The following is a 26,721-nucleotide window of genomic DNA, read 5'->3' on the forward strand; positions in this document are numbered from 1 at the left end:
TTATTTGATATCACAGAGCAGTGTCACACCGCGCAATGTCCAGTGCCGCGGGCTAGAGTCCGTCTCGCAGTCGATGGAACCGACGAACTTCTTGTCGGTTCGCTGCGGTATGCGGTTGATCGGACACTCGTACAGCCTCGGATCCTTGCTGGCGGTGGAGTTAATTACGTAGATGTAAATCACCGGCATCTGTTCGTACAGAATCTTGGCCTGGACTGAGGTTCCACCCCAAGTTGCACCCCATATCAATCAAGAGCGGGAAATCCATTAGCCACGGAACTTTGAAAACAATCCGATTGCTGTGGAACAAAACAAAACTTACCTTCCAAGAACAAACCACTCACGTAAACACCTTCCTGGGGGGGCGCCGTGGATGTCCTACTTGTTGTAACGCGTTATCTGATTCTGCAGAACAACCGAATCCAGCGCCCAACCTTTGTGAGCACGTGTTACTTCCTAGAAAGGGACAGACATCAAATTTCGGGTTGATTTGGAAAGTTAAATGCCACCGTGTCTTCCAAAATGTCAGATTATTTTTATTAGGACAAAGCGAACTTTATCCTATTTATTATTCGGCCAATGAAATAACCCGGTTTTGATTTTCGTGAAATTTTGGTCCCCAAAATCCAAAAGCGTCCGATATATGCATTAATCTTTCTTTGCAAAACTTTTGTTATCGTGTATGTTCAAAGTCCTTTTTTAAAGTGAAACAATGATGTGAATCTAAATTATCCTTCATGGAAATTATCTCACCAAGAGATGAGGGACCTAATCTTCAAAATATAGGAGTAAACAGTTTCAATTGTAGATTTTTTGCCATGCGATATTTTTAAATAAAAACTGCCTAATTTTTTTGGAATCAAAATAACATGAAACCAAGGTTAAAAATAGCTGTCCCAATTCACCTCTTTTGTCGGTTTGATCCCATCGTATTTTTGTATACTATTGTCTTTTTGGGTACATACACAATCAAGTTTTCACTTGACACACAAATACACACACGCATGAGCATCACTCACGTACGTGATCGTTATTAATTTACCCAACGAAAAAACTGAGTGGGGCAAAGTCAAGGAAATATTCAATTTGATATAATTTATTTTTTGCACGATTCACACCTCTAAACTGCTGCAGGGTCAGTAGATTTTCGAATCAGATATAGAATACTTATTAGACAAAGAATCCTATCAGCAGTACGCTAAGTCTTCAGGGGTATCATAGTAATTAAACCTGTAAGTAAAATAAGTTTTTTTTATAAAGCGTTAATTTAACATTACCGTACCATTGATAAGTTGTGGGTTCAAATCCCACCTGCACCAAGTGGAATCTTTTTCGCGATCTCTGAAACACTCAAACGCTCGGGTAGTCATTTGACCCCTATTTTTTCCACTTGCTAGATTTGATCTAGATTTGTATATATTTTGAACTGTCAGAAAGGGGACAAACATGGTCCATTTTTACCGGAGATATTCCGGAATCCGTTGGGGTACCTTGGCCCTTTTATTTGGGTTTTTGGTCAATATAACAAAATCTATTCCACAGAACTAAAAGCTTTATTTCTCTTGTTTTATTTTTAGTATTTTAATTTGCATATATCTTGTTTAGTTTATGTTTGTTTTTGGTAGTATTTGGCCTATTCTACCACCTCCTTTCATTACATTTTGCCAATCTAATTTATTCATGTTTTTACAGTCACTTTTTCAATTTTTTGCTTGTTTTTTCACATTTTCTGCTATAGAGTGGTACCATTATCATTTAAATTGTAAAAAAAATGCGTACACGCAGAAAAATGAGGCATATTTGAATCAACAAAACGTTTTGTTGATTTGAAAATCATGATTTTTGTTGAATCAACGCTAAACGTCAAATCAGCTTTTTCAAAACAACAAAAGACTTTTGTGGAATTGAGAAAATCAAGGTTTGTTTCTACGCAATTTTGTTGTTGATTATATTCAACAAACATTTTGTTGATTTAAACCTCGTACAGGCTGATTCTACAAAACATTTTTCTGCGTGTAGAGTTGACCCCTAAAAAAATACATTTTTAAAAATATTGGCAAAGTCACATAAAACAAGTCAAACTTCCAACCCTAAAATTTTCTAAAATTTTAAGAGTTCTTCTTTCAAATGCTTTTTGAAGATCAAAAATTGGTTAAAAAATTGATTTTTGGCGAATTTTTAGATAGAAGCCCGTCTAGAGGCGGGGTTAGGTTGTAGAGGGTTAAACAAATTAATAAAAACATCAATATCACGAAATTAAACAGAGTAATCCAGCTCACAGATGAATGGCAGTCGACTTAACACCCATTCCCCAGTCAACTTTGCCGAGCATCATCTTCACTCTTCATAACCCACTAAGAACCCACTAAACGATCTTGCTAATTAAAGAGCATCAGGATGATGAGTTGAAGAGACATGTAGCACTAGCCTCACTCACGCTTATCCGGTATGCATGGTGTTCATGCTGCTAGAGTAGCATGTCGGTGCTGGAGCTTTACCTCCTTTCTGCTCCTGACAGAAACTCGAATACACGCTGAGCACTGTATTCTGCTCCGACAGCAGGGTAGGTCGAGCTTTGCTGGGAAAATGTGAGTGAGGACGCTGTAATTAAATTAATCCTCGAAGCTTAAACCAACCGTTCCCTGGAGGTGCATTGTCCGGTTAGGAGGGAGGGAAATTGGTGGTAAATTAAATTATCTATGAAGTATCCACAAATTAACCCCTTATCAACCCGAATGTTGAATTTATTTTTATTTTAAATTTGGATATCACAATGGTACGCCAAAAACCAGCAACTATCTCCATGTTACAAGGGAAAAAACAGCAATCATTGCAGGTAAAATTGCTCCCCAGGATAAAATCGTAAAAGTGTGAGGGTTGTATGTCCGTTGTGTTTTCTCAGCTTCACAGCGAAAAAAACACGTGACCAGCCAGCGTTGGCATGACGTCAATCCAGTGGTGGTATTTCAACTTCCATACCTCATTCATAAGTAGGCTTAGTGATTTTTCACGCTGAAAAATTGCAAATTTCGCGGGGACCTTATTTTCAAAATACCAAATTTCACGGAAATCTCGCGGAGCGTGAAAATGTTGAAATAACTCTAAAAATCTTATGCTTTAATTACAGAATCTACTTTTTATGCTTCATTATATATTATTTTTCAACAAACTAAAAAAATCTTCATTTATTTTGAAAGCGACACAAAAAAAAACTTTTCCTTATTTTCAAAAAAGTTTCCACGTGGTTTATGGATTGGTTCTATATATATGTTGAAACAAAATGTAGGCCATGTGTTTTCTCATTTATTGAAATGTTTTTTTTTTTTTTTTTAATATTCGACTAATATACACCCAAAGGAAAAATATATCTCAAAATCTGAGCAATTCTCTACCAAAACCGGAAATGGATTTTATTTGTATTTTTTTATTTGACTCAAACTTTGTGGGGGCCTTCCCTATGACCAAATAAGCTATTTTGCGTCATTGGTTCACCCATACAAGTCTCCATACAATTTTGGCTGCTATCCATACAAAAATGGTATGTAAATATTCAAACAGCTGTAACTTTTGAGTGAATTTTCTGATCAATTTGGTGTCTTCGGCAAAGTTGTAGGTATTGTTGAGGACCTTTGAGAAAAATATAGGTACACGGAAAAAAAAATTTGCAGATTTTTTTATCAACTTTTTTTTCACTAAAACTCAATTTCCCAAAATACGTATTTTTTGATTTTCGAGATTTTTTGATATGTTTTAGGGGACAAAAATCCGCAACTTTTGAGCTATAGAGAAACATGGTCAAAAAATCTGCCGCCAAGTTATGAATTTTTGAAAAAATAGTGATTTTTGGAAAAAATCAAAGTTTCATGCAAAAACAAGTTTGACATTATTTTTGCCTTCCTCACTGAGGTAAGGCTATAATCCTGCTCGAAAAATGAACTTTTGAAATACAGCTCGTAGACCTATATTCATGTATACCTATCGACTCAGAATCGAAAACTGAACAAATGTCTGTGTGTGTGTGTGTATGTGTGTGTGTGTGTATGTATGTATGTGTTCAAAATTCTTGCCAAGTTTTCTCAGCACTGGCTGGACCGATTTTGATCAAACCGGTTGCATTCGACTTGGTTTAGGGTCCCATACATCGCTATTGAATTGTTTGAAGTTTCGATAAGTAGTTCAAAAGTTATATATAAAAATGTGTTTTCACATTTAACCGGATCTCATTTATATGCATGAAAACTATGTCCGGATCCATCATCCAACCCATCGTTGGTTAGGTAATCGAAAAACCTTTCCAACGAATCCAAAACACTGAAGATCTGGCAACCCTGTCTCGAGATATGGCCACTTAAGTGATATTGATGCACTTTTTGGAAGCCGAATCTCACTTAAATGTATGTAAACGAAGTCCGGATCCATCATCCGACCCATCGTTGGTTAGGTAATCGAGAGACCTTTCCAACGAGTCCAAAACATAGAAGATCTGGCAACCCTGTCTCGAGATATGTCCTCTTAAGTGATATTGATGCACTTTTTTGAAGCCGGATCCCACTTAAATGTATGTAAACTATGTCCGGATCCACCATTCGACCCATCGTTGGTTAGGTTATCAAATAACCTTTCCAACGAGTCCAAAACATTGAAGATCTGGCAACCCTGTCTCGAGATATGGCAACTTAAGTGATATTGATGCTCTTTTTGGAAGCCGGATCTCACTTAAATGTATGTAAACTATGTCCGGCTCCACCATCCGACCCATCGTTGGTTAGGTAATCGAAAAACCTTTCCAACGAATCCAAAACACTGAAGATCTGGCAACCCCGTCTCGAGATATGGCCACTTAAGTAATATTTATGTACTTTTTGGAAGCCGGATCTCACTTAAATGTATGTAAACTATGTCCGGATCCACCATCCGACCCATTGTTGGTTAGGTAATCAAAAAACCTTTCCAACGAGTCCAAAACATTGAAGATCTGGCAACCCTGTCTCGAGATATGGCCACTTAAGTGATATTGATGCTCTTTTTGGAAGCCGGATCTCACTTAAATGTATGTAAACTATGTCCGGATCCACCATCCGACCCATCGTTGGTTAGGTAATCGAAAAACCTTTCCAACGAATCCAAAACACTGAAGATCTGGCAACCCTGTCTCGAGATATGGCCACTTAAGTGATATTGATGCACTTTTTGGAAGCCGGATCTCACTTAAATGTATGTAAACTATGTCCGGATCCTCCATCCGACCCATCGTTGATTAGGTTATCAAATAACCTTTCCAACGAGTCCAAAACATTGAAGATCTGGCAACCCTGTCTCGAGATATGGCCACTTAAGTAATATTTATGTACTTTTTGGAAGCCGGATCTCACTTAAATGTATGTAAACTATGTCCGGCTCCACCATCCGACCCATCGTTGGTTAGGTAATCGAAAAACCTTTCCAACGAATCCAAAACACTGAAGATCTGGCAACCCCGTCTCGAGATATGGCCACTTAAGTGATATTGATGCTCTTTTTGGAAGCCGGATCTCACTTAAATGTATGTAAACTATGTCCGGATCCACCATCCAACCCATCGTTGGTTAGGTAATCTAGGTTGACTAGAGGTGGGCAAAAAAAGAGCGAGCCGCTCAAAGAGCCGGTTCACTGAAAAGAGCTAAAGAACCGTGGCTCACAAAAAAAGAACCGCGGTTCTTTTTTAAACTTCGTTTTTTTTAAAGAACCGGCTCAAGATGGCATGATTTTTGTTATAAACATAATTTATTGAATCTCAAAAAAATGTGAGTCTTAAATTGTTTTTGAGAGTTGAAAATGCAATTTCAAATATTTCAATGCTTATAAAAATTAATCCCAAAAGTAAATGATTTTTTAAACAACATGAAAAAAAAACTTTTCACTTTACAACTGTTTGTACATTAAAGTATTACTGGAATTTAAATTGAGCATTTCAAATTGCATAATTTGTAGAATATTTCGAAAAATCTACTGAATTTTAGAGATTTTGGAAAAAAATAATTTTTTTTGTCCTATTTAACTTAAGCGTTTATAGACTTAATCGATTAAATCAGAATGTAGGGAAGAGTTCAAAGAATGTTTTCTCCAAATAAAATATCAGCATTAGTTCAATTCTTGCAGAAATAAACGCATTTTTTTTTTTAATCGAATAATTTGCAAATCCAATGTGAAATAACTTATAAAATCACACGATTCCTAAAAAAACCATTTCATCCAAATTTTGAAAAAGAGCGAAAGAGCCGTTCAAAAGAGCGGCACTTTCTGTCTCATTAAGGTTTGATAAAAACCTATCCAACGATAGTTCGCATAGAAGACTCACACAAAATTTCTATCATGATATCTGAGATCCGACCTCCAAAAAGTGTATACAAAACACTTAAGTGCTGATTACTTTTGATAGGGTTATCAGATCTTTGATGTTTTGGGCTCATTTGAAAGGTCCTTCAATTGTCTAACTAACGACGAGTCACATGATGGACTTGGACATAATTTTCATCGAAATATCTGAGATCTGGCCTCCAAAAAGTGTATAAATAACACTTAAGTGTTAATAACTTTCTATAGGGTTGTCAGATCGTTAATGTTTTAGGCTCATTTGAAAGTTCTTTCAATCATCTAACTAACGACGGGTTGCATGATGGACCCGGATATCATTTGCGAAAAATTCCGTACATAAATTCCGGCCTGTTAAAAATCCGCGGAGAGAGTCGAAAATCCGTACGGTAAGGAAAAATTCCGTACAGTTGGTAGCCTTAGTTATGGCGCTCACGTCACATAGTCAAATCAATGAAAATTATTGATTTAGCTTGTTTATTGCTGTTATGAAGCAATGCAAAAGTTTTCAAAACATATAAAGTGATGGCAGAATTTGGAAAAATCGGCATTTTTATTTTACTTAATGGGCTGTCTCTTGGCTGAAGTGACAGAAACTAATTGTTCAGAAAGAATTTACCTACAAGATTCTGGTATTGGTTTTGATGGCAACTTTAACATGCTGCCAATTAAAATTACGACTTCCTGGATTAATATGAATACCGTAATCTGGGGCGAATCGGGACTTCAGTCTTAATACACCCAAACGAAAAATATATCTCAAAATCTGCAACAGTGGATTTGCTGCAGAAAATGTTATATTTTATTACATTTTTTGCAGCAAGCCCATGAATCATTTTTGCCCGCGTGTAAACACGTCAGCGATCTGCAGTTCTCACCAACACATAGAATGCTGGCGCGTCCCCGAGCAACACTCTAGAGAGAACATTATGTTCGCGCTCTGTCCCTCACTATTCATCAAGCGTCCATGGCGCGGTGGTAGCGTGTCGGATCAGCAACCTAGAAGTTGATGGTTCAATCCTCGTTCTGTTAAGATTTTTTTTTCTGCAATACAATCAATCTGCCGTCGGTAATGTCGATAATTGTCGGTAACGGGCAAAAATGTCATACCCCTATATCGCAAAAAATGCATGAGGACAGTTTTCATGCAGATTCTGATATACTTTCATGCCGCCATGTATCACAATCATGCGACCGACGGTTGGGTGTAGGGACAGCAGTTTTTAGAGCACTTAAAGCTTTTATATTTGGAAATGGATGTACACATTTTGTTGGTCTGAGTTTGTTCTAACCGAAACCAACCAGAAAAATCAAAATATTGTGCTCCAAAATGGTTAAAACTGCTGTCCCAATTCGCCCCATGTGTCCCGATTGACCCCAGTTTACGGTACAGAACATTATTGGTAGGACAATTTGACTCATTTTTCAAGATTTTAGAATGAAACATGATATTTTCTATGAAAACAGAATATTTCTTTAAAAAAATCGCAAATCGCGAGTTATCAACAATTTTTGGTTTTTTTCGTAGTAAGAAAATATTGTTCCTGAGGCAAAAACCTATCGAAATCCGGGTGAGCCCGAAGGTTTCCGCCACATTGCCTTTTTTTGGGACACACAAGTGAGGGTGATTATTTAAATATAATCAAAAATATCTCAAAAACTTAACCACACTTATAGTGTAAACTATCCACGTTTTCAAGCTAATAAACCAATATTTTTTGTTTAATAAGTTGCTCTTTATATTACGAAATGAACTAGCGACACAAAAAGACGAAACGACAAACACTTGAGATTTGTAAATATTTGTCGTACAAATTGAAATAAAACTTCCAGGTTTTTCCACAACCCAAACATTCCTCTCATTTAATTTCACCCTTGAACAGGCACATTGTCATGCCGTTAGTTAAATCATGCTTCACGCTTCATCGCAATACTACGCCTTGTTCCTTATCACTACTCGCACCTACGACAGCGTTCCGGTTCGGTTAAGGTAGAGTAATTATAATACCTGGACCTAAAATAAAAACTAATAACCTCGGTAACCGGCTCATAGATTGTCGCTGTCAACATTTTTAAGCGTGAAAAATTGACCAGACTTTCGCAAATGAAGTGTTATGCCAGAGAGACAAAACAGCCCCCTCTTGATAGAGGATAATAAATTATCTTCGTATCATACAGTATCGAAACATACGACCTGTCTTTATCAGAGATTTTCTCTTTATACAACGAAAGCACAGCTCTTCCACAGCACCTCACCATTCTACAGCTATGAGAGTTGAGTAAAAATGACTTTGAAAGAGAAGCGCGAAAAAAACTAATTTTTATGCAAATTCACCTCGTGTTACGCTTTTAACGGTGATGACAATCTCGTTAAAAAGGATTAGATTATTAAAAAGTGCCGCCAGTGTCACCGTCGTGTCACACTGCGTCAATCTTCCTTGGCGATTGAGTCAATTATTTAAGACACTATGATGACATCAGTAGTTCGAGCTCGAAGTAATGTTAAATTAATTGAAAATAAATGTCTACAAAAACCAACATTCACTTTAATGTTGAGTTTCACTGGTTCTTGGTTCTGGTTCTTATTATTTTTTATTTTGTCAGCATGTTTTACGTAACAAATCCGAAAATGGTAAATATTCATTAACAGGTTCTGAGTCATGAGCTTTTGAAAAAGGTGGGTTTTTTGGGGGATCAATCGAAACTAAAATACCATGCTTCTCCATAGATATGAGTACTCAGTACATTTTGCAAGACGCATGGTGCTTTAAGTTGGGTCATTCTCTGCCAACTCACACGAAAACGGAAAAAGATGCCCGACCCCTCTTCGATTTCCGTGAAACTTTGTCTTAAGGGGTAATTGTGGTCCCTAAAGACGAATCCGAAGTCCATTTTTCGATACCTCTGGCGGTGGGGCGGTACGACCTCTTCCATTTTTCTGATTTTTTAATAAGAATGTTTTGTAGCTCGAAAAGCGGTAAGAGAAAGAAATTCGGTGTCAAAGGGAATTTTAAGTGAAATTATGAAAGTGACATTTTAAGTGAAATGGGTTCCGGAAAAACGTATTTTTCATCATGAAAGTTAAAAAATAGTTTAAAAATCAAATGCCATTTCTCACAATTTAACTGTAAAAAAATGTGATTTATGTAATTTTCTTGGAAATTTAATTTAATTTTCAAATTTGCAATAACCTTAAAAGGTCATTTTTTCATTTACAACTATTTTCATTTTAAAATTACGTGTTTTTTTAACTTTGCAGGGTATCCCGTCGCTATCTTTTTACTTCTTACTTACTTTACTTTATCAGCAACAGGTCTATCGACCCAACGCTGAACTAATCGAAGATTTCCACACGCAACCTAGACTTCGGTCAAATTTACCGAAATTCTCCGTCTTTTTAACGGAAATTCTCTGATAGAGCGTCTCTATCAGAGAATGCTCCGTCAAAGCTTTATCAGACATTCTCTGATAAAGTTCATGAGGTTCACGCAGGAAGATTTGACAGATGAATTCTTTGATTGTATTGGTGAACTCCTTGGCAAAAGCTTTGTTGCCAAATCTCACCGCTTGGGCAGCGCTAGCGTCGTTCCGGTAAAAATGCACGCACACCACTGCAACAGTGTATTTGTGTTAGTAAGGCTGAAATCTTGCTTTGGGAGATTGAAAACAGGCGATGAAACAGTTTTAGAACATTTATTTTACTAATATTTTACACTATGCTATGCTATATTTATTTTACTAATATTTTACACTGTCAAAGCACACTGTTGTTGATCTGGATCTTCCGGATGAGGATTTGGTTCGGTTGGCCACGAGATGTTGGTTGTTCCAACAGAGGAAAAAATAAAGTAAAAATCTACCCGTACATGACAAAATACAGAATTATTTACACACAGCATTCAAATACACATTTATTTACACTTACTTGTTAGTAACCGCGATAGTTCAAACATTTTTTCCTTAATTTCCCTCACAGAAAATGGAAAAAAACGGCACCGCCACAGCGAACAAAACAGACGCGATATTTGATTCAATTTGTCATGGCAGACATTGGCTGCTACGATGGGATGTTCAAATACTACGATGACAAAACAAATGATAGGGTCGTTCAAATACAGTGGACTCTCTGGCTGTCGATCTTCTCGATACCAATATTTCTCCAGCTGTCAATAAATTTGTCAGTCCCTTCAAATAGATTGCTTTGATTTTTCGTTCTATAATTTGATAACTCCCGCTCTCGACGGTCCCTTCAATATTGACAACGAGAGAGTCCACTGTATTGCGTACATAAACAATTGAACAAGAAAATTTTATTTCCGTCTTTTTGCTTAAAATGTTAAAATGCCTAATCTAATCTAATCTAATCTAATCATTTTGACATTTTGACATTTTGACATTTTGACATTTTGTCATTTTGTCATTTTGTCATTTTGTCATTTTGTCATTTTGTCATTTTGACATTTTGACATTTTGACATTTTGACATTTTGACATTTTGACAATTTGACAATTTGACAATTTGACAATTTGACAATTTGACAATTTGACAATTTGGCAGTTTGACAGTTTGACAATTTGACAATTTGACAATTTGACAATTTGACAATTTGACAATTTGACAATTTGACAATTTGACATTTTGACATTTTGACATTTTGACATTTTGACATTTTGACATTTTGACATTTTGACATTTTGACATTTTGACATTTTGACATTTTGACATTTTGACATTTTGACATTTTGACATTTTGACATTTTGACATTTTGACATTTTGACATTTTGACATTTTGACATTTTGACATTTTGACATTTTGACATTTTGACATTTTGACATTTTGACATTTTGACATTTTGACATTTTGACATTTTGACATTTTGACATTTTGACATTTTGACATTTTGACATTTTGACATTTTGACATTTTGACATTTTGACATTTTGACATTTTGACATTTTGACATTTTGACATTTTGACATTTTGACAATTTGACATTTTGACAATTTGACAATTTGACAATCATACAATTAAACAGTTTTAAAACAATTTTGGAAAATTTTCAAATAATTAATTGGATAACGTCATTTTTGTATGCCCCATTTCACATAATCGCTGAATGCTCCCCGTCTGAGATGACGGCTTATGCCGATAACCACCACTTGGGGCGCAAAGATCTTTGGATGAATTAGGAGTGAATTCTCGTGTACGATACAATATTGTGCTCATGTGTGCGTTAAATTTGTTTACTTGGATGAACTCAAACCAAAAAGTTTATCAGAGAATCTCTGATAGACGATTATCAGAGATCGGTCTGATAAGCGCCAGGTTTCTATAGATATACTAACTCATCCACCACCTCATATCTTTCTCCATCTATTTCCACCTCCGAAACACCTTCACCTGCACTGCCACGCGCTCTGCCAGCAACCAGATACTTGGTCTTGGCAGTGTTGATGGTCAGTCCGATCTTCGCAGCTTCCCGCTTGAAAGGTACGAACGCCTCCTCCACTGAACGACGATCGATACCAATGATGTCGATGGCGTCAGCGTATCCAAGCAGCATGTGCGATGTGGTGATGAGTGTTTCCGTTCTTTTTACTTACTAACTGCACTTATATTTCATAGGCACTAGATTAATGATAAAGATAATTTTGATAATAAAAAATGTTTTAACAATTCATAAATGCATCGAATATCTGTTTTAATTGCCTCAGTTTCCTGTTCTCTTTTATGTTTTTTAAAGTGTGTTTCAAACCCACCATACACCATCACAAAACGCACATATCCTAGCGGAAGCCTTCCTTGGATAGCTGTTTCTAGATGTCAATGATACAAAACAACATGCCGATACAGATTCTTGTGAATGCGCAGCTCCAGCCGTCCGTAATTAACAGTTTGTGGGGTCGGTTTTTGGTCGCTCCAACGCTCCTTGCAAGATTTTCGACGAACTGGATGCCCCGGCCCGAGATGGTCCAAGCTTGTTGATGTAAGGCCGGCATGTGCACCTCGTTTACCTCCTGGTAGAACCACATCAGCTTGTTGCGCATATTCGGTAGGAACAACCGATTTATCTCGTCTAGCTGAGATCAAAAGAGTTCAGTGAAATTGGCTGGGCGTGAGCCTTCATTGCCTCGCATTCCAGAGAACACGCTTTAAGATATTATCTAGAGTGCAAGTCGACCGGTTGTCACGCATGAAAATCACCCGGCGATTTATGCAGAACCTGTACTCATCATGTTTCCCTCGAAAATGTGGTCCATGATCTGATGACTATAGCAAATCCGGTGGCGTCCATCAGTAGCTGGAAGGTCAATTCCAGCTGGTGGTCCATCTCACCCGGGCGAGCCTTCCGCTCGGCGCTGTGAATCGGGTGATTCCGTCATGACGTCGACGGCAGGTTCAAAAAACGAGTTTTCGCGCATATTTCATGAATCAAGAAGCCCGAGTGGTGTGGCGTGGAATTGTCATGTTATTTATTATTATTTTTTTTTTCACGTGATCACACGACGGATGCAAAAAAAAAGAAAAATTTAAAGGTTCAAACAACGTTTCCACTTCCACGTGCAGGGTCGGCAATGCCAGCTATGACGAATATTTTCTGTCTGTTATTTTTTTCATCCTCTGCATAATAAGACAATTCTGAAGTTGATGTCAATAAACGCTTCAGTTTCATCAAGGTCTATCATTTGGGCTCCCTAAATATGTTCCAATTGATAAAAGGATCCAAATGATTGGGTTGACGCAGGGATGCCACTCGGTTTTTTTTAAAATGTGTGTAAATAAGTCTGTGTTTGTATGTGCATTTGTCTAAAATTCAAATATACCAATGTACAGTTAATGAAATCCATCAGAAACTGCGTTTCTAAGCATTTGAAGACTCACGAAAAAAGTTTCGAGAGTTGTTTTTTACAAAATATTAATTTAATGCAGTTTTCAAAAGTCTGTGCACCTCAGAAAATGTCTGGCACAAGCACAAAAGCAGTGAAACACGGACAAACCTGTGCATCTGGCATCCTTGGGTTGACGGAGCAAAAAATTTCCAAGCCCAAACAGTTTCTAAGCAAATGTCTGCTCTTGAAAAAACAAATGCAACCGGTATATGCACTTCAACGAGTTATTTTTTTTTTGCTCAACCAATCAAACTAATTTAAGAATTGATGTCAAAATGTCATGCCAATTATTGCCGGCATTTTTTATAGTTCAAGGCCGAACAATCACTAAAATTAAGCCAAATCAGCTGCTCAATAGTAGCTCGCCACCCTAGTGCCTTCAATTAAGTTTGTTTTTAAAAACTGGGAAGTCACGTGTTTGGTTGCCATTGGCAAAATACCATTAGCAACTTCGATGGATCCGAACCACGTGTTGATATTTGTTATCAAGGGTGGCGTTACCCTCGAGCACGAAAACCGGTGCCGTAACCGTGACCTTATTTGCCGGTTGCACCAACCCCAGCACCAGCAATATTGGTAGGTTCTGCTGATGACATTCAGAATGCCACGTAGCAACAACCTGTAGTGCACAAGAAAAGTTCGTTTTGCGATTGGAAATGGACGCAGGAACAAGAGACGGTACTCTCCCCTTGATATGCAACCTAGAAAACGGACCCCGTAATCAATAATAATTCGATTATTATGTTTTCAGGTTCAGATGCGACATAAACCGGACGAAGGTGTGGGGTCGCTTACCGGTAAATAAAACCGAAGAGTTCAGTTACGGTGAAACAGGCTAAGTCACGTTATGAGGTCTCATTTCCGGTTCTGCATTGGCACTTTTCTACAGAGTTGGAATATAAATCACCCTAACCTTAACAAGTGTATCTTGATAATCAAATGCAAATAAAATTAATCCATAAAAATAATTGAAACAATACAAACACAAATATTTATTGTTTTTTTATTTTAAAGTTTAGCAGCCCCCTCAACAAAAGAAATCATTTAAATTCCCGAATCAGTTACTCCATCAAAGCTCATGCAAAATTGCTTCACGAACAACTGATTTATGTCCGAATGCAGTCATCCTTGTTAAAAACATGCACATCGTTCAGCAAACTCAACCAACTGTATATTTTTTAATTCCAGCGAATTTTTCGATGTCAGAACCATGTAATCCAATAGAAGCAACCGAACGATACCATTTGAGGCAGTGTCACAAAATAAAACAAAATCATTTTGTCTCAATTCATTTACAAATTGACTTTCGACATTTTTTTCATTACCATTAAGTTTTTTATTCATTTTTCGTCTTGTTATTATTCTTATTTTTCATTGTTTTTTTTCACACTTACTACCAGTCTTTGTGAGGGGATACTGAGCTAAATTTGCTCTCCATCCGCATTGACCTCGGTCTCGTGGCGCAGGGGTAGCGGCTTCGGCTGCCGATCCCGATGATGCTATGAGACGCGGGTTCGATTCCCGCCTTATCCACTGAGCTTCTATCGGATGGTGAAGTAAAACGTCGGTCCCGGTTTCTCCTGTCTCGTCAGAGGCGCTGGAGCAGAAATCCCACGTTAGAGGAAGGCCATGCCCCGGGGGGCGTAGTGCCAATAGTTTCGTTTTTCGCATTGACCTTTTCTCATCTATGATTTTCCTTTTCATAAGTAGTTAGAATCAAAGCCGGGGATCGGGGAGGGAGCATCAGGGCAGTGGACAGTATGCTGTAATGGCGGAGACTGGATGTGGATAGTGGAAGACCAGAACTACGTCACAAGGGGGAAATAGATAATTAATTATACAATTCTAGAGGATTGTCTAATTTCTACATCTATTGACCTCTGTCAGTCTCCAGCTGTCTGCCGCGCCCTTTTAGGCCCCCAACAGGGTGCGAGCTCTGTTTTTCCCCTTGCTCCCTTTGAGTCTGAGCCACTGTAATTCTAGGCAACCGCTACATAGGTCATCCTTGTGGCCCTGTTGGTTATCAAATCAAATCAAATCAAATCAAAACTTAAAACAATGCAATAACTTACGAAGTTCTACACAGCTAAAAAAGTAGTAATCCAGCTGCGTGTAAAAGCCCTGGGTGTTAAAGAAATATTATATTATTTTCTGCAATTTTATGTGATTTTACACCCTGAAATATGTAGCCCATCACCATCAGTATGGGAAACCTACTTGACTGAAATGTCAAGCTCATACATGCGTTTATCCTTACAGCTTTTCATCGGTCTGATGGCCGAATGGACTAAGGCGCAAATCCTTACCTTATTTCAATTTTCAATTCGGTTTTATTGGTGAATAATCAAGATACAATGAGTTATTTTGAAGTGCATAACAGAGTTTTGGAGTTCCTTTCAGCTGTGTGTTGCATCATAATCCATTTTGGAACAATTTTTTCTTTAACTAAGGCACTAGCAAGAGTAAGAAAAAATTAAAAACAAAACTTACAGAAATTAAATACTTTAGAATCTTTAAATACTTTAAATAATTTAAATATTTTCAATACTTAAAATTCATTAAATACTTAAAATGCATTCAATACTTTAAATTAATTAAATACACTAAATACTTTAAATACTTTAAAAACTTTATTTACTTTAAATAACTAAACCAAATAAAATTAAATCAAATAAATTATTTTATAAAAAAAATCCCAATATGAATATTTGCTGTACAGTACAAAAAATTACAATTGCACGAAGAAAAAAAATTAAAAACACTGCTGCTATTCCGTTGCCGACGATCCATCTAACATCTTCCGTCTGCGCCTTGAAAAACTTGCTCATTCTTGAGAGAATTGCTCTTAAAATTAAAACTCTCACAATGAACTAACTATCACAATAACCATAGCTGATCGTTTTAACACAATATGCACACATTTCGAATAAATTACAGCCAGCATTACAATCTGCCAAGCACTGACAACTTCAAAAATTCATGGAACTCCAAAACGAACATCGCCATCCACCCACTCCCTCTCTCCCACCGCTTGAACAGGTCAATTCCGCCAGTTTGTCGGACTGGAACAGAAAAATGAAACACTCTCCTAACAGACAACATTTACGATACGCAGTCACGGATGATTGCTCCAAAGATCTCCGAATTGATTCGCTGTATCATAACATCATATTCGATTTGTCACGCGAGCACGCACTCTGCTGGAAGAAAACGAGCAAACATCAAACTGAACTGTTTCCTATATCTACTTGTTTCGGCAGAACTCAGTCTGACGGGAGCCCTCGGGCCATCGTTGTCGTACTTGAAAAGCTTTAAAAACGACACCATCAAAATTTGTCCCAACACCCATCGACTGGGATCAAACAAGTGTGGGAAAGCTAAATTTCGGCGTGATCGGTCCCCCATTATTTATGTAAAAGTCTTTATGATTTATGACTCTAACGTGTGATATGTGAAGGCGTTCTTGCTCTACTGATGGATTGGTCAATAAGAGTTTTTTTTTTTTCAGCATTTCCATAGAAAAGCCGATTTAAACCATAAAAGCTTCAATGCTATTGTCGAACTTTGTTAAAGAGTATTAAACGTTTAACACGGCCTCAATTTTTAATTGACCTATTCTTAGCACATGGAAGGGAAATGAAATTGAAATGAAATTAAAATGGTGACCCAATTTCAAAATGGGTCAAAAATACTTCCATCATGCATGTACCGCAAGGGGTGCTGACTTTAAACAACGCTGTTTAGATTTATTGGACTTTACTACCCGGAAATGCAGATTTGTTCCACGACCAATTTCGAGCCATTGATGAAAACTCGGATGAAATTTGAAACTTGTCCTTTTTCTAAATTTTCAAATTGGTAGGCAATGAGATAGTTTTGCGATTACTTTTTACAAATGGAAAAATATAGCAACATCATATCAAAATTTTTAATTTCTACATTTCTGAATCTGCAGAACAAAAAGAACAAAAGGTTGGGTTTAAAAAAATTAGATTGGACAGCTATGCCTTTATGCAAAGTTTAGTTTAAAGAAGCGGTGACGGTAAATTTTAACGTAAAAAAATACAATTCAAACAAAGAATTGATAAAGCAACATTTGTTGCGAAAACAATATTGAAGAAACAGTTTTTTATAATGAAATATTTTTACAAAAATACGTAAGGATCATAAAAACCTCTTAGAATTATTTGTTTATTCAAATTAAGAGGCAGTATTTGTAAATATTGCTCGGTTTGTTCTAGAGGTCGTATCGAGGTGCTCCGATTTGGATGAAACTTTCAGCGTTTGTTTGTCTATACATGAGATGAACTCATGCCAAATATGAGCCCTCTACGACAAAGGGAAGTGGGGTAAAACGGGCTTTGAAGTTCGAGGTCGAAAAAACATACAAAATCTTAAAATTGGTCACATTTCCGTAAAACTTTATCAATTCCAACTCTCTTAGATGCATTCGAAAGGTCTTTCGAAGCCCTTCAAAATGTGCCATAGACATCCAGGATTGGTTTGACTTTTTCTCTTAGCTTTTGCAAATTACTGACAAAAAATGATTTTTTTAAAACCTTAATATCTTTTTGCAACAGCCTCCAACATCCATACTCCCAAAGGTCAAAAGATAGGTAATTTCATGGACTCTAAGCCTCCGGAATTAAGTTTTTGGCCAATCGCAGTTTTTCTCATAGTTTTTCGATTTTTCTATAACAAATATTTTACAACGTTAGTTTTTGCCCTGTAGGCCGCCATAGCGGCTCTTTTTGGTCTCAATTTTGTCATATTCGGAATCCTTGGACAATTTCACGTAAGTTAGAAGTAGTGGAGTTGTCATTTTGATGCAAAAAATAATTAAATAAAACATTTTTCAAAAAATAAATAGATACTATTAACCCTATGATCAATACATCAAATACTGTATCAAGTATTCTAAATGGCAATTTTATATGTATATGTACTCTTATGTGGTTGATCTCACTTATCGGTACGGAAGTAATGTCCGGATCCATCATGCGACCTATCGTCGCATGGATAATCGAGAGACCTTCCAAATGAGTCTGAACCCCTATCTAAAGTTATGGGCACTTAAGTAATATCTGCAAACAGTTAAGCTTCCCTGACATTTTTGAAAACATATGACAGGGGAATAATTCTCCACCAACTCACACGGAATCGATTTGCGTGATATTTACTTTTGTCCCTGATCACGAATCCGAGCTCCATTTTTCGATAACTCGAGATGGAGGGGTGGTACGACTCCTATCATTTGATAACATTCGGAAAAAGACGTGCCGTCATCTAAGACGAATCAGGACACATGGGGCGAATTGGGGCAGCTGTTTTAGCAATGTTGCAGCCTAATATTTAGAAATAAGAAAAAAAATACAAAAATTGTTTCAAAAATTATGCAATTTTTCGTTAATTAACTGTAAATTTTTTTAGCATGCGCAGGATTATTTTTCAGAGTGCAACAATGTTCTACAAAATTGTTGAGCAGGCAATTACAAAAAAATGAGGTATAAACAAAAGGAGTTTGCTTGTAACCATCACGAGTTATCACGATTTTACGAAAGAAATATCGAAAATGTTGCAACCCTGTTTCTAGTTATGATGTACTTTCCAACGAATTAATAGATAAGATGCAAATTATTTGCGGATCTTTTTCGTGATGCATTTTTGGTAAGTAGGAAGGAAGGCACCAACCTTATAGGTGGATTAGGTTAGTAAAATACCTAAAGATACTCTAGTACTATTTATAAAATGTACTTTTTTTACTTTTAAGTTGAAAAGCTCATTTTTCCCAATTTCTTTCCATGCTTCGCTGTATATCAGCTACCAAAGGTTTGATCAAGAATGTTAAAAAATAGAATGCGGGAGAGAATTTTTGAAGCCTATTTTATTCTAGATTGATGGGGATGTACACTATTTATAAGATTAAATAATAAAATAATAAATATATTCAGGGTTTTAACTCAAAGCTCAACTTTATCTAAACTTCACTGAAATATATTTTCATAATAAATTCCATTTTACATCCAAAAATGATTATTGCACTTTTTTCACTGTGATTTCAAAATTTAACAAATATTGCATTTTTTCAAAAAAACATAATTTTGCCTGAATTAACAGATCTGTCGTGCACTTTACCTCAACAGTTGACACTTGGACCGCTAAAAATTGTGAAAATAGAGTTTTTGTTATTAGAAGTGAATAATGATTTATTTAAAGTTGATACCTTGTTGATTGTAGAAAAAAGGTGTCAAAGTAGTTTCTGTTTTAAGCTGAATATACCGAAAAAATACTCAATCATTACAAAAAAAATTGTATTCGAATAAATGTTGCTTTAAACGTTTATCGATTACTGCACCGTATAATCTGTGAAAATTAATGATTTTATCTCCAACTGCCTTATCTGCCAAGATAGGCTTATCTTACCCTCTAGCCCGAGCTCCCACCTAATTCGATTTCCGCCCCCGCGTGTAAACGTCACCAAATTTTGATCTGTCCCGAAACAACCGTGCCGACACGTGTTTCGTTCCACTATGCGTTATGCTCGTATTCTCCCCCTAATTTGCTGAATGACACCATCAAGCGACCTGGGTGTATTTCACATGTGCGTGAGTTCGCTCGGTCCCCGTAGACTCTGTGCTCGATCGTAAAGTCCCCCAGCTTCCCACGTTAGAACGTTTTGGTGGGGCTCTCAAATGTGTGTAAACGTGTTTGGCCGCTTGGAAGCCCGATGGTGTCTTCCGTACCAGGTGCGATAAGCGCTTTTTCCCAACGAAAATAATTCGGAAAGTTGCGTGGGAAACTAGTTTGTATCACAGCCAATGATACAATACATTCGAAAAGTGTCTCTTACCCACTGGCAGAGCGCAAGCTTCGGTGAAGCTTTTGGGCGAAAAGCGTATTTCAGGGTTCGTCGCTCCACGTGCATGCGCATTCAAGTCTCCCTGGGCTCTTGCGGCTGCTAGCGCAAAGACGCGTCTGCGATTTGAACAAAAACCGTTGGAATGAATTTCCAATTGGAAACATTTCGACGCTCAACTTCGTCGAGTCTTTCCCTCGGTTTGTGCGATGTTTTTGAGGGGTTCAAAACAGCATAAAATTTTCCACTAACACATGCGCCTCGAAACAAGCTGGCTTGTTGTTTACGAAAAGTCACAACAGAGATTGCAACGCACGAAACATGTTGTTGGTGCACTTTTTGACGTTTCACGACATGCACTAGTAGGAAAAATCGATTTCTATCCAACTAGAAGCAAGTGTGCATAACATGTTGTCACGAAAGTGAGCTTATTCTAGTCCCATTGAGGTGTAAATATGTAAAAAAGAGTAGTTTCAATGATATCACACGAAGTTAAGTATTATGTAGATAGCGGGAAAAAATCTGGAAAGGCTAAAGAAAGCGGTGAAATGGCACTGAAAACGGGTAGTTTCGATTTTGAGGAGCATATGGAAAAATACGATTTAGAGGTACCAGATAAAATTTTAAACTTTAAAATTCTATAGAATCTTGAGCTAAGAGTTCCGACCTGTTTCAGAACTCTGCCATCCATCGGAAGCTGCAGAGCAAAGTGGAAGCGCTGCAAATCATGCGAAACGAGCTCGAAAAGTATCGCTCCGAGCGGGATCAGTTCAAGCTGATGGCGGAAACTCTTCAGATGCGATACTCGGCCATCAAGAGCAGTCTCAACTCGACCGAACTGCAAGCGGCGGGATTCGGTCACGGGTCCGCCGTCAGTCTAATCGTCAACCAAACCCGCGAACGGAACCTGTCCCTCACGACCGAGGTGGAGGCACTCCGGCAGCGGGTTCACGAGCTCGAAGGTGACATCAAAGTACTGCGGACGAAAAACTCCGACCTGAAAGCCAATCGCCGCAAACTCAAATCATCCGAGCAGGTCAAGCTCAACGCCAACGGAGACATTCTGTGGCAGGAGGAAAAGTCCAAGCTGATCGCGCAGATGGAAGGCATCAAGAAGAAGAACGCCCAACTGCAGTACGACTTCCGGTCCCTGCTGGATGAGAAGGAAGAGGTCGTCATGGAACGGGATGCGTACAAGTGCAAAGCCCACCGGCTAAACCACGAGCTGAGCATTGTACTGAAAGGGGACAAGTCCCAGCGGGCGATACTCGACGTTGATGGGCTGATTTTGGAGAACAAACATCAGCTGGAAAAGATCGCGAATCTGGAGAACGAGCTGGCGCTGGCGAAACAGTCTGCTGCAAAGTATAAGGTGTGTTATTAGAAATTGTTCTCAGTTTTTTTAATTATACTAACAATTTTCTTTTCTAAAGACCATGCTGGACACCAAACGCAAGAAGGGAATAATTAAGCTGGGAAATAACAACAACCAAATGATCATGTCGCATACGCAAGGTTACTAACAATTTCTGTTGTATAATGTTGTTGTATCGTTTCATATTTCATTTATTTCGAAAACATTTGATTTTTTACATATTTTCCCTACGAAAAACTTTACTTGTACAGTTTGGTTTTATATTTTAAGTTTTACATTTTTAAGTTTACTTGTTGTATTCAGATTTGATTTACAGTTAAACCTCGCATAGTGCGCAGGCGTTATGCTTTGTATTTCTTCGATCACTCTAAAACAACATAATATTTTTACAATCTCTTTGAAGCTCATTGTAGATTGGAACAAGACGAACAAATTGCTTTAAAACAATTGCAAAAATATTATGTTGTTTAAGAGTAATCGAAGAAATACAAACCGTAACGCCTACGCACTATGCGAGATAGTACATATATTTTGGGTTCGTTTTTGAAAAACGTACCATGAGATTGAACACTTTTTTGAGAACTATTTTTTCTCCGTGAACTCGTGATGGTTACAACCAAACCCCTTATGAACATTTTTTTTGTTGTAATTTTCTGTTCTGCAATTTTGTAGAACATTGTTACACTCTGAAAAATAATCCTGCAAAGTTTTAAAAAACACAAATTTTAAAATGAAAATTCTTGTTTAAGTGAAAAAAATACCTATCTGGGTTATTGCGGGTTCGAAAAGGTTATTAAATTTCATATAAAATGACATAAAAAAAAATTAAAGTTAAGTAACGAAAAATTGTAGAATTTTTGAAACCATTTTTGTGTTTTTTCGATGAAAAATACGATATTTCAGAATTCTACGCCATTAAATCGGTCATCCAATTTTACATAAAAGTCGCTTTGACACCAAATTTCCAAACCATCACCATTAGAGGGTGACGAGCGGAAATTCCCGGGAAATCGACCATTTTTGGACCTCTCGATTCCCGGGAAATTTGGTCGAGACTCCCGGGAAATTTTATTCTTATAAATATCGAAGCAAAATTATATAAACTGATCAGGAAATCATTTGGAAAAATTCTAAATTGTTTAGAACATTGGAAGTTCAATGTTCGATGTCCCAAAATTTATCTTGAAGCATACTTAGCAATTACACCCAGAGATGAAATCTAAAGTTTTTTTTAATTATTTTCATTTATTTATTCTAAGAGGAAAAAGCCTTTTCAAAATAATTTCAATTTCCATATCTGGAGCTTTTTTTTTTTTTGAAAAGGTCCAATAAACCAAATTTTCAGTTTTTGCTTTTAGGGTGTTTTTAAATACCCCTGACCAGACGTGCATTGGCACGCTCTGCACTGCACCTTCAAATTTCGCACTTACCTTAAGTGCAACGCGCACAGCGCTTGCCCAGTGCTAGTGCTATTATTTAGCACTCCCGGATAGCACTCTCTCACCATTTTTGAAGATTTTTCGCGATGATCTAAAAGAAATAAAATTTTGCTTGTGATTTGCATAAGGTAAAAAATTTATGCCACACAAAGAACAGAACCATGGACCTTTCACATCCAAGTCTTGCACGTTAGCACTGCACTATATTTTCTGATAAAAACTAGTGGAAATATTTGCACCACATTCTAGTGGTTGTGACAGAAGTTTTCGAATAAACAAAGGGCAACACCATCTTAGTTACCGTTTTAGTTAGAGTGCCAGGGCGAGTGCTATGATCAGAAGCGCAGTGCTATCCGTTAAAATAGCACGCGTGCTAGTCAAGTGCAGTGCCAGTGCATGTCTGCCCCTGACTCAAGGTGGTCCAGATATCCTCTCTCAAGCATAGCAATCCTCCTTAGGGTAATTTCGCTGTATCAAGGTAATTTCCTTTGTTGATGTCAATAAGTATAAGTCAATTATATTTTGGAAAAAAAACAATTGTGAACATTCGTGCTTCCCTGATAACTGTAATTTTTTCTCAATTAATATTTACAGTTAACCTTAAAAAGGAAAAAAAGTTTAAATTGTTGTTTTTAATTCGTTGTTTATCATATTACAAATATCCCGATACTGGGAAATTATATATTAGCTAGTTTTTTTACTTCACAAAAATCAAACAACAAGCTTGTGAAACTTTTGAAAAATCACTCGGTGTGAATAAAGATTCGTTAACATTTAAACTACAATTTTGAGTCCCAAAAAGCACAAGAGACGATCTAGTGTTTGCAGACTCAGAAAAAAATCAAAAGGTAGATATAGTTCCTCATTGAATTGAAAAGAAACAATATTATTACATTACCTTTTAAATTATTACCACTATTGGCATAGAAAAAAAAACTCCCGGGTCCCGGGAATTCCCGGGTAATGGCCAAATTCAACTCTCGATTCCCGGGAATTTGAAAATCTCGAGAATCGTCACCCTCTAATCACCATTTTAGGCTACTTTTTTTTTTAAAACACGTCTTTTTTCGATTGTTCAAAAATGGAAGGGGTCGTACCACCCTGATCAGGGAAAAATACCCCTAAGAAACCCAAAGTTTGAGGCAAATCAAAGAAGAGTTGGGGCAACTTTTTCCAAATTCGTGTGAGTTGGGGGAGAATTACCATTTTCAGTCACAGTTTGAGATATAACTAAATTCCAAATTGACTTTTTTGGACCTTGAAAATAATTATTCCTGTAACAATCTTCAGAGTTGACAAATCTCTACGATGTCTTTGGCAAAGGTTTTCCATGAAGTTAACAGACTCAAAAATGGAACAAGAAAACAAAAGGCATCGCTTTAATGTAGTAACCCCATTTAAATTTCGAAGCCGGCTGACACATGGAGGATCCAAAAGCACTTTAAAAGCAAAAAAAAATAAAATTTTGTTTATTGGACCTTTGAAAAACACTCTAGATATACAGGATAATTGCCCTCAAATGCAAATTTTACAGTATGTGTAACATCTTAGTAAATATTTCAAAGTCTAATTTTTATTTTTTTTATGTAGGTAGGGATTTAAAAATTTGCTTCATTTTCACAGGGCAATTAATGTTCGTTTTTTTTTGTTTTTAAAATCATAAAAATATCGATAAACTATTAACCCCATTTTCTCAACTTTCAGTAAAAGAACTTTTGCAGCGCGGCACCGTCGAAGAATTGCCACTGAAGGCGGCCACCATATCGGAGCTCAAATCTCTCTGCCTGGCTCTGCTGGACAATGTCAACGACAAAAGTCTCGCGCTATCCCACCAGAAACGAACCAACAAGTATGTTTTCGCAAACGATTCTCACCTTGATGTCTCGTTTCGAGCGCTGAAGAAACAACAAATTCTCGTTCTAAATTCGTTTCAGGCTATTGGCGGCGAAAATTTCCGAACTGGAGCAGCGAATTCAGGTTCTAACTGGTTCTAATGGGGCGGCCCTGTCATGCCTGTCACCTTCGCAGATCTTACTGAATGGCTATTCCTCGGCTACCGTTGACCTAGATCTTAGCGAGGAAATTAAGAAACTCAAGGCCTCGAGTCAGTCTGAGATGTCCGACAGTGGTGGAGGACGAGCAAGATTGGCAGCCAGAACCAACGGAGTAGGTCACTGCCTTGAGGGAACCAGTTCCAACACATCGCAAGGCCTTCCAACGGAGCTTCTCTCGTCCGAGTCGAACAAAAGTCTACCGAGCTGCTCCGAACTTGGTGACCCTGACTTTGGCAATGAGTCTTCTTCCGACTTTACGTCCAATGCCGAGGAAACCGGTGGCATTCTGCTGGAGCCGTACATTAACGCCGACCGGAATCTAAGGACCGACGGCGAGTCGACGCTTCCCGAACTGCCGCCCGAAATTGCTGAGCTGGTCCGGCAATTGTCCAAGAGCATCGATGACGGCGGCGATGGTGCTAATTGAAGACGGAACGGAATGATTAACACTTTGAGCAGCTTTTTAGCACTTTTAATCATGCAGAAAGGTGCCAGGCTGCGCGTTACATGTTTTGGACGGGCATACGTGCTTAACAAACAACTGTATAGTTGTTTTGATCACATATTATTTGAACACAATTTTATGATGATCGAAAAATATTTCCGCGTGGCACACACACAAATCTGGCGTTTTTTTTAAAAAAAGGTCCAATAAACCAAATTTTCAGGTTTTGCTTTTTGAGTGTGTTTTAATACCCCTGACTCAAGGCGGTTTCAAAAACACCCACAAAGCAAAAACTGTAAATTTGGTTTATTGGACCATTTCAAAAAAAAACTCCAGACATATTCACATAATAGCATGTAAAATAAAAGCTCCAACCATGAATCTACTCGTAACTCATTAACGTGAAAGTTGTCCTTCTCCCAAAATGGTTTTCTAGTGAAACGTCTTAACTTTCAAGATTGCTTGACGTATCTCTCCTATTGGGGCTCATGCTTAAACCACGTGGCCATCTGAGAGGGTGGGGGAGGTCTGGCGAAAATCACGATCGAAAGATGTATTCAGTAATGTTAAGCCGTTAGTAATTTCCAATAAAATCTGATTATCAATCTAAAATGCTCGGTATCTAATTCAGATTAAAAAATATCTGCCCCAGAATGAATGAGCATGTAGCGGTTCAAGTGTGGTCAAGCTTTCAGGTGCTCTAAAACCTGCTGTCCCTATTCAGCATGTAATCCCAATTCGCTCCAGATGACGGTATATGATTTTGTGAAGAAATAAAAATCGTAGCCAAAAAGTATCACAACGTGTAGAGTACTATTCTCAACAACTTGTAGATGAAATTTTTAAAAAATATTGTCAGGGAAGCAAAATTTATATCTTTTAAGCAAAAAATCATGTCACTGACAACCTGCTATAAATGCTATAAATGGTTTCTATAGGAGGTCTAATTTAGAAATTCATTTTTGAGGGATTTAATAGCTCAGTAAAGAAGTACACATATCTCAGTGCGATTCAATTTTGTATGGAAATTTGTGCGAGTAATTTTTTTTTCATTTACAAAATCCACGAATAAAGCAGTACAGTCATGCCTCGGTTTAGCACCGCATATGGGGGATGCAAAACCGAGGCGTGCATAACTGAGGCACAGTGCTTATGGGATTTTGGCTATATGGGAGACATTGGCTATAATCCTATGAAAAATCATCCTACACCCAAAACTGGCAGCGCTAGTCCGAGAGAATGATGGTCTCGAGTCGAGAGAATAGTGGTACCATTCACGGACGCAGAGAACACAGCTCGAGATGGGCGA

At 37.5% G+C, this 26,721-nt stretch overlaps 2 protein-coding genes across 2 annotated transcripts; one reads left to right on the forward strand and one right to left on the reverse strand.

Moving 5' to 3' along the window:
* LOC120413761 (dynein axonemal heavy chain 8) lies at window positions 1-11,916 on the reverse strand. Its single transcript, XM_039574696.1, has 2 exons — window positions 11,754-11,916; window positions 1-215 (listed from the first exon to the last, which is right to left on the reverse strand). The coding sequence occupies exons 1-2, from the start codon at window positions 11,914-11,916 to the stop codon at window positions 1-3; spliced, it is 378 nt and encodes a 125-aa protein (XP_039430630.1).
* Window positions 11,917-20,429: 8,513 nt separating this feature from the next.
* On the forward strand, window positions 20,430-25,793 carry LOC120413797 (coiled-coil domain-containing protein 149). Its single transcript, XM_039574747.2, has 5 exons — window positions 20,430-20,707; window positions 20,776-21,471; window positions 21,533-21,614; window positions 24,618-24,762; window positions 24,848-25,793. Exons 1-5 carry the CDS (start codon window positions 20,576-20,578, stop codon window positions 25,392-25,394), a joined length of 1,602 nt encoding a protein of 533 aa, XP_039430681.1. The 5' UTR covers window positions 20,430-20,575; the 3' UTR covers window positions 25,395-25,793.
* Window positions 25,794-26,721: the final 928 nt, after the last annotated feature.

The sequence above is a fragment of the Culex pipiens genome, chromosome 3, assembly GCF_016801865.2.
Source record: "Culex pipiens pallens isolate TS chromosome 3, TS_CPP_V2, whole genome shotgun sequence".
Taxonomy (NCBI): domain Eukaryota; kingdom Metazoa; phylum Arthropoda; class Insecta; order Diptera; family Culicidae; genus Culex; species Culex pipiens.

Excerpts from the sequence above, each read along its gene's own strand:
- LOC120413761 (XM_039574696.1), bottom strand. The coding sequence starts at position 11,916 with ATGCTGCTTGGATACGCTGACGCCATCGACATCATTGGTATCGATCGT. Across the intron at positions 216-11,753 it reads CAGAGCGCGTGGCAGTGCAG|TCCAGGCCAAGATTCTGTAC; the intron begins GTGAAGGTGTTT and ends GTGGAACCTCAG.
- LOC120413797 (XM_039574747.2), top strand. The coding sequence starts at position 20,576 with ATGATATCACACGAAGTTAAGTATTATGTAGATAGCGGGAAAAAATCT. Across the intron at positions 21,472-21,532 it reads AGTCTGCTGCAAAGTATAAG|ACCATGCTGGACACCAAACG; the intron begins GTGTGTTATTAG and ends TCTTTTCTAAAG. Across the intron at positions 24,763-24,847 it reads CACCAGAAACGAACCAACAA|GCTATTGGCGGCGAAAATTT; the intron begins GTATGTTTTCGC and ends AATTCGTTTCAG.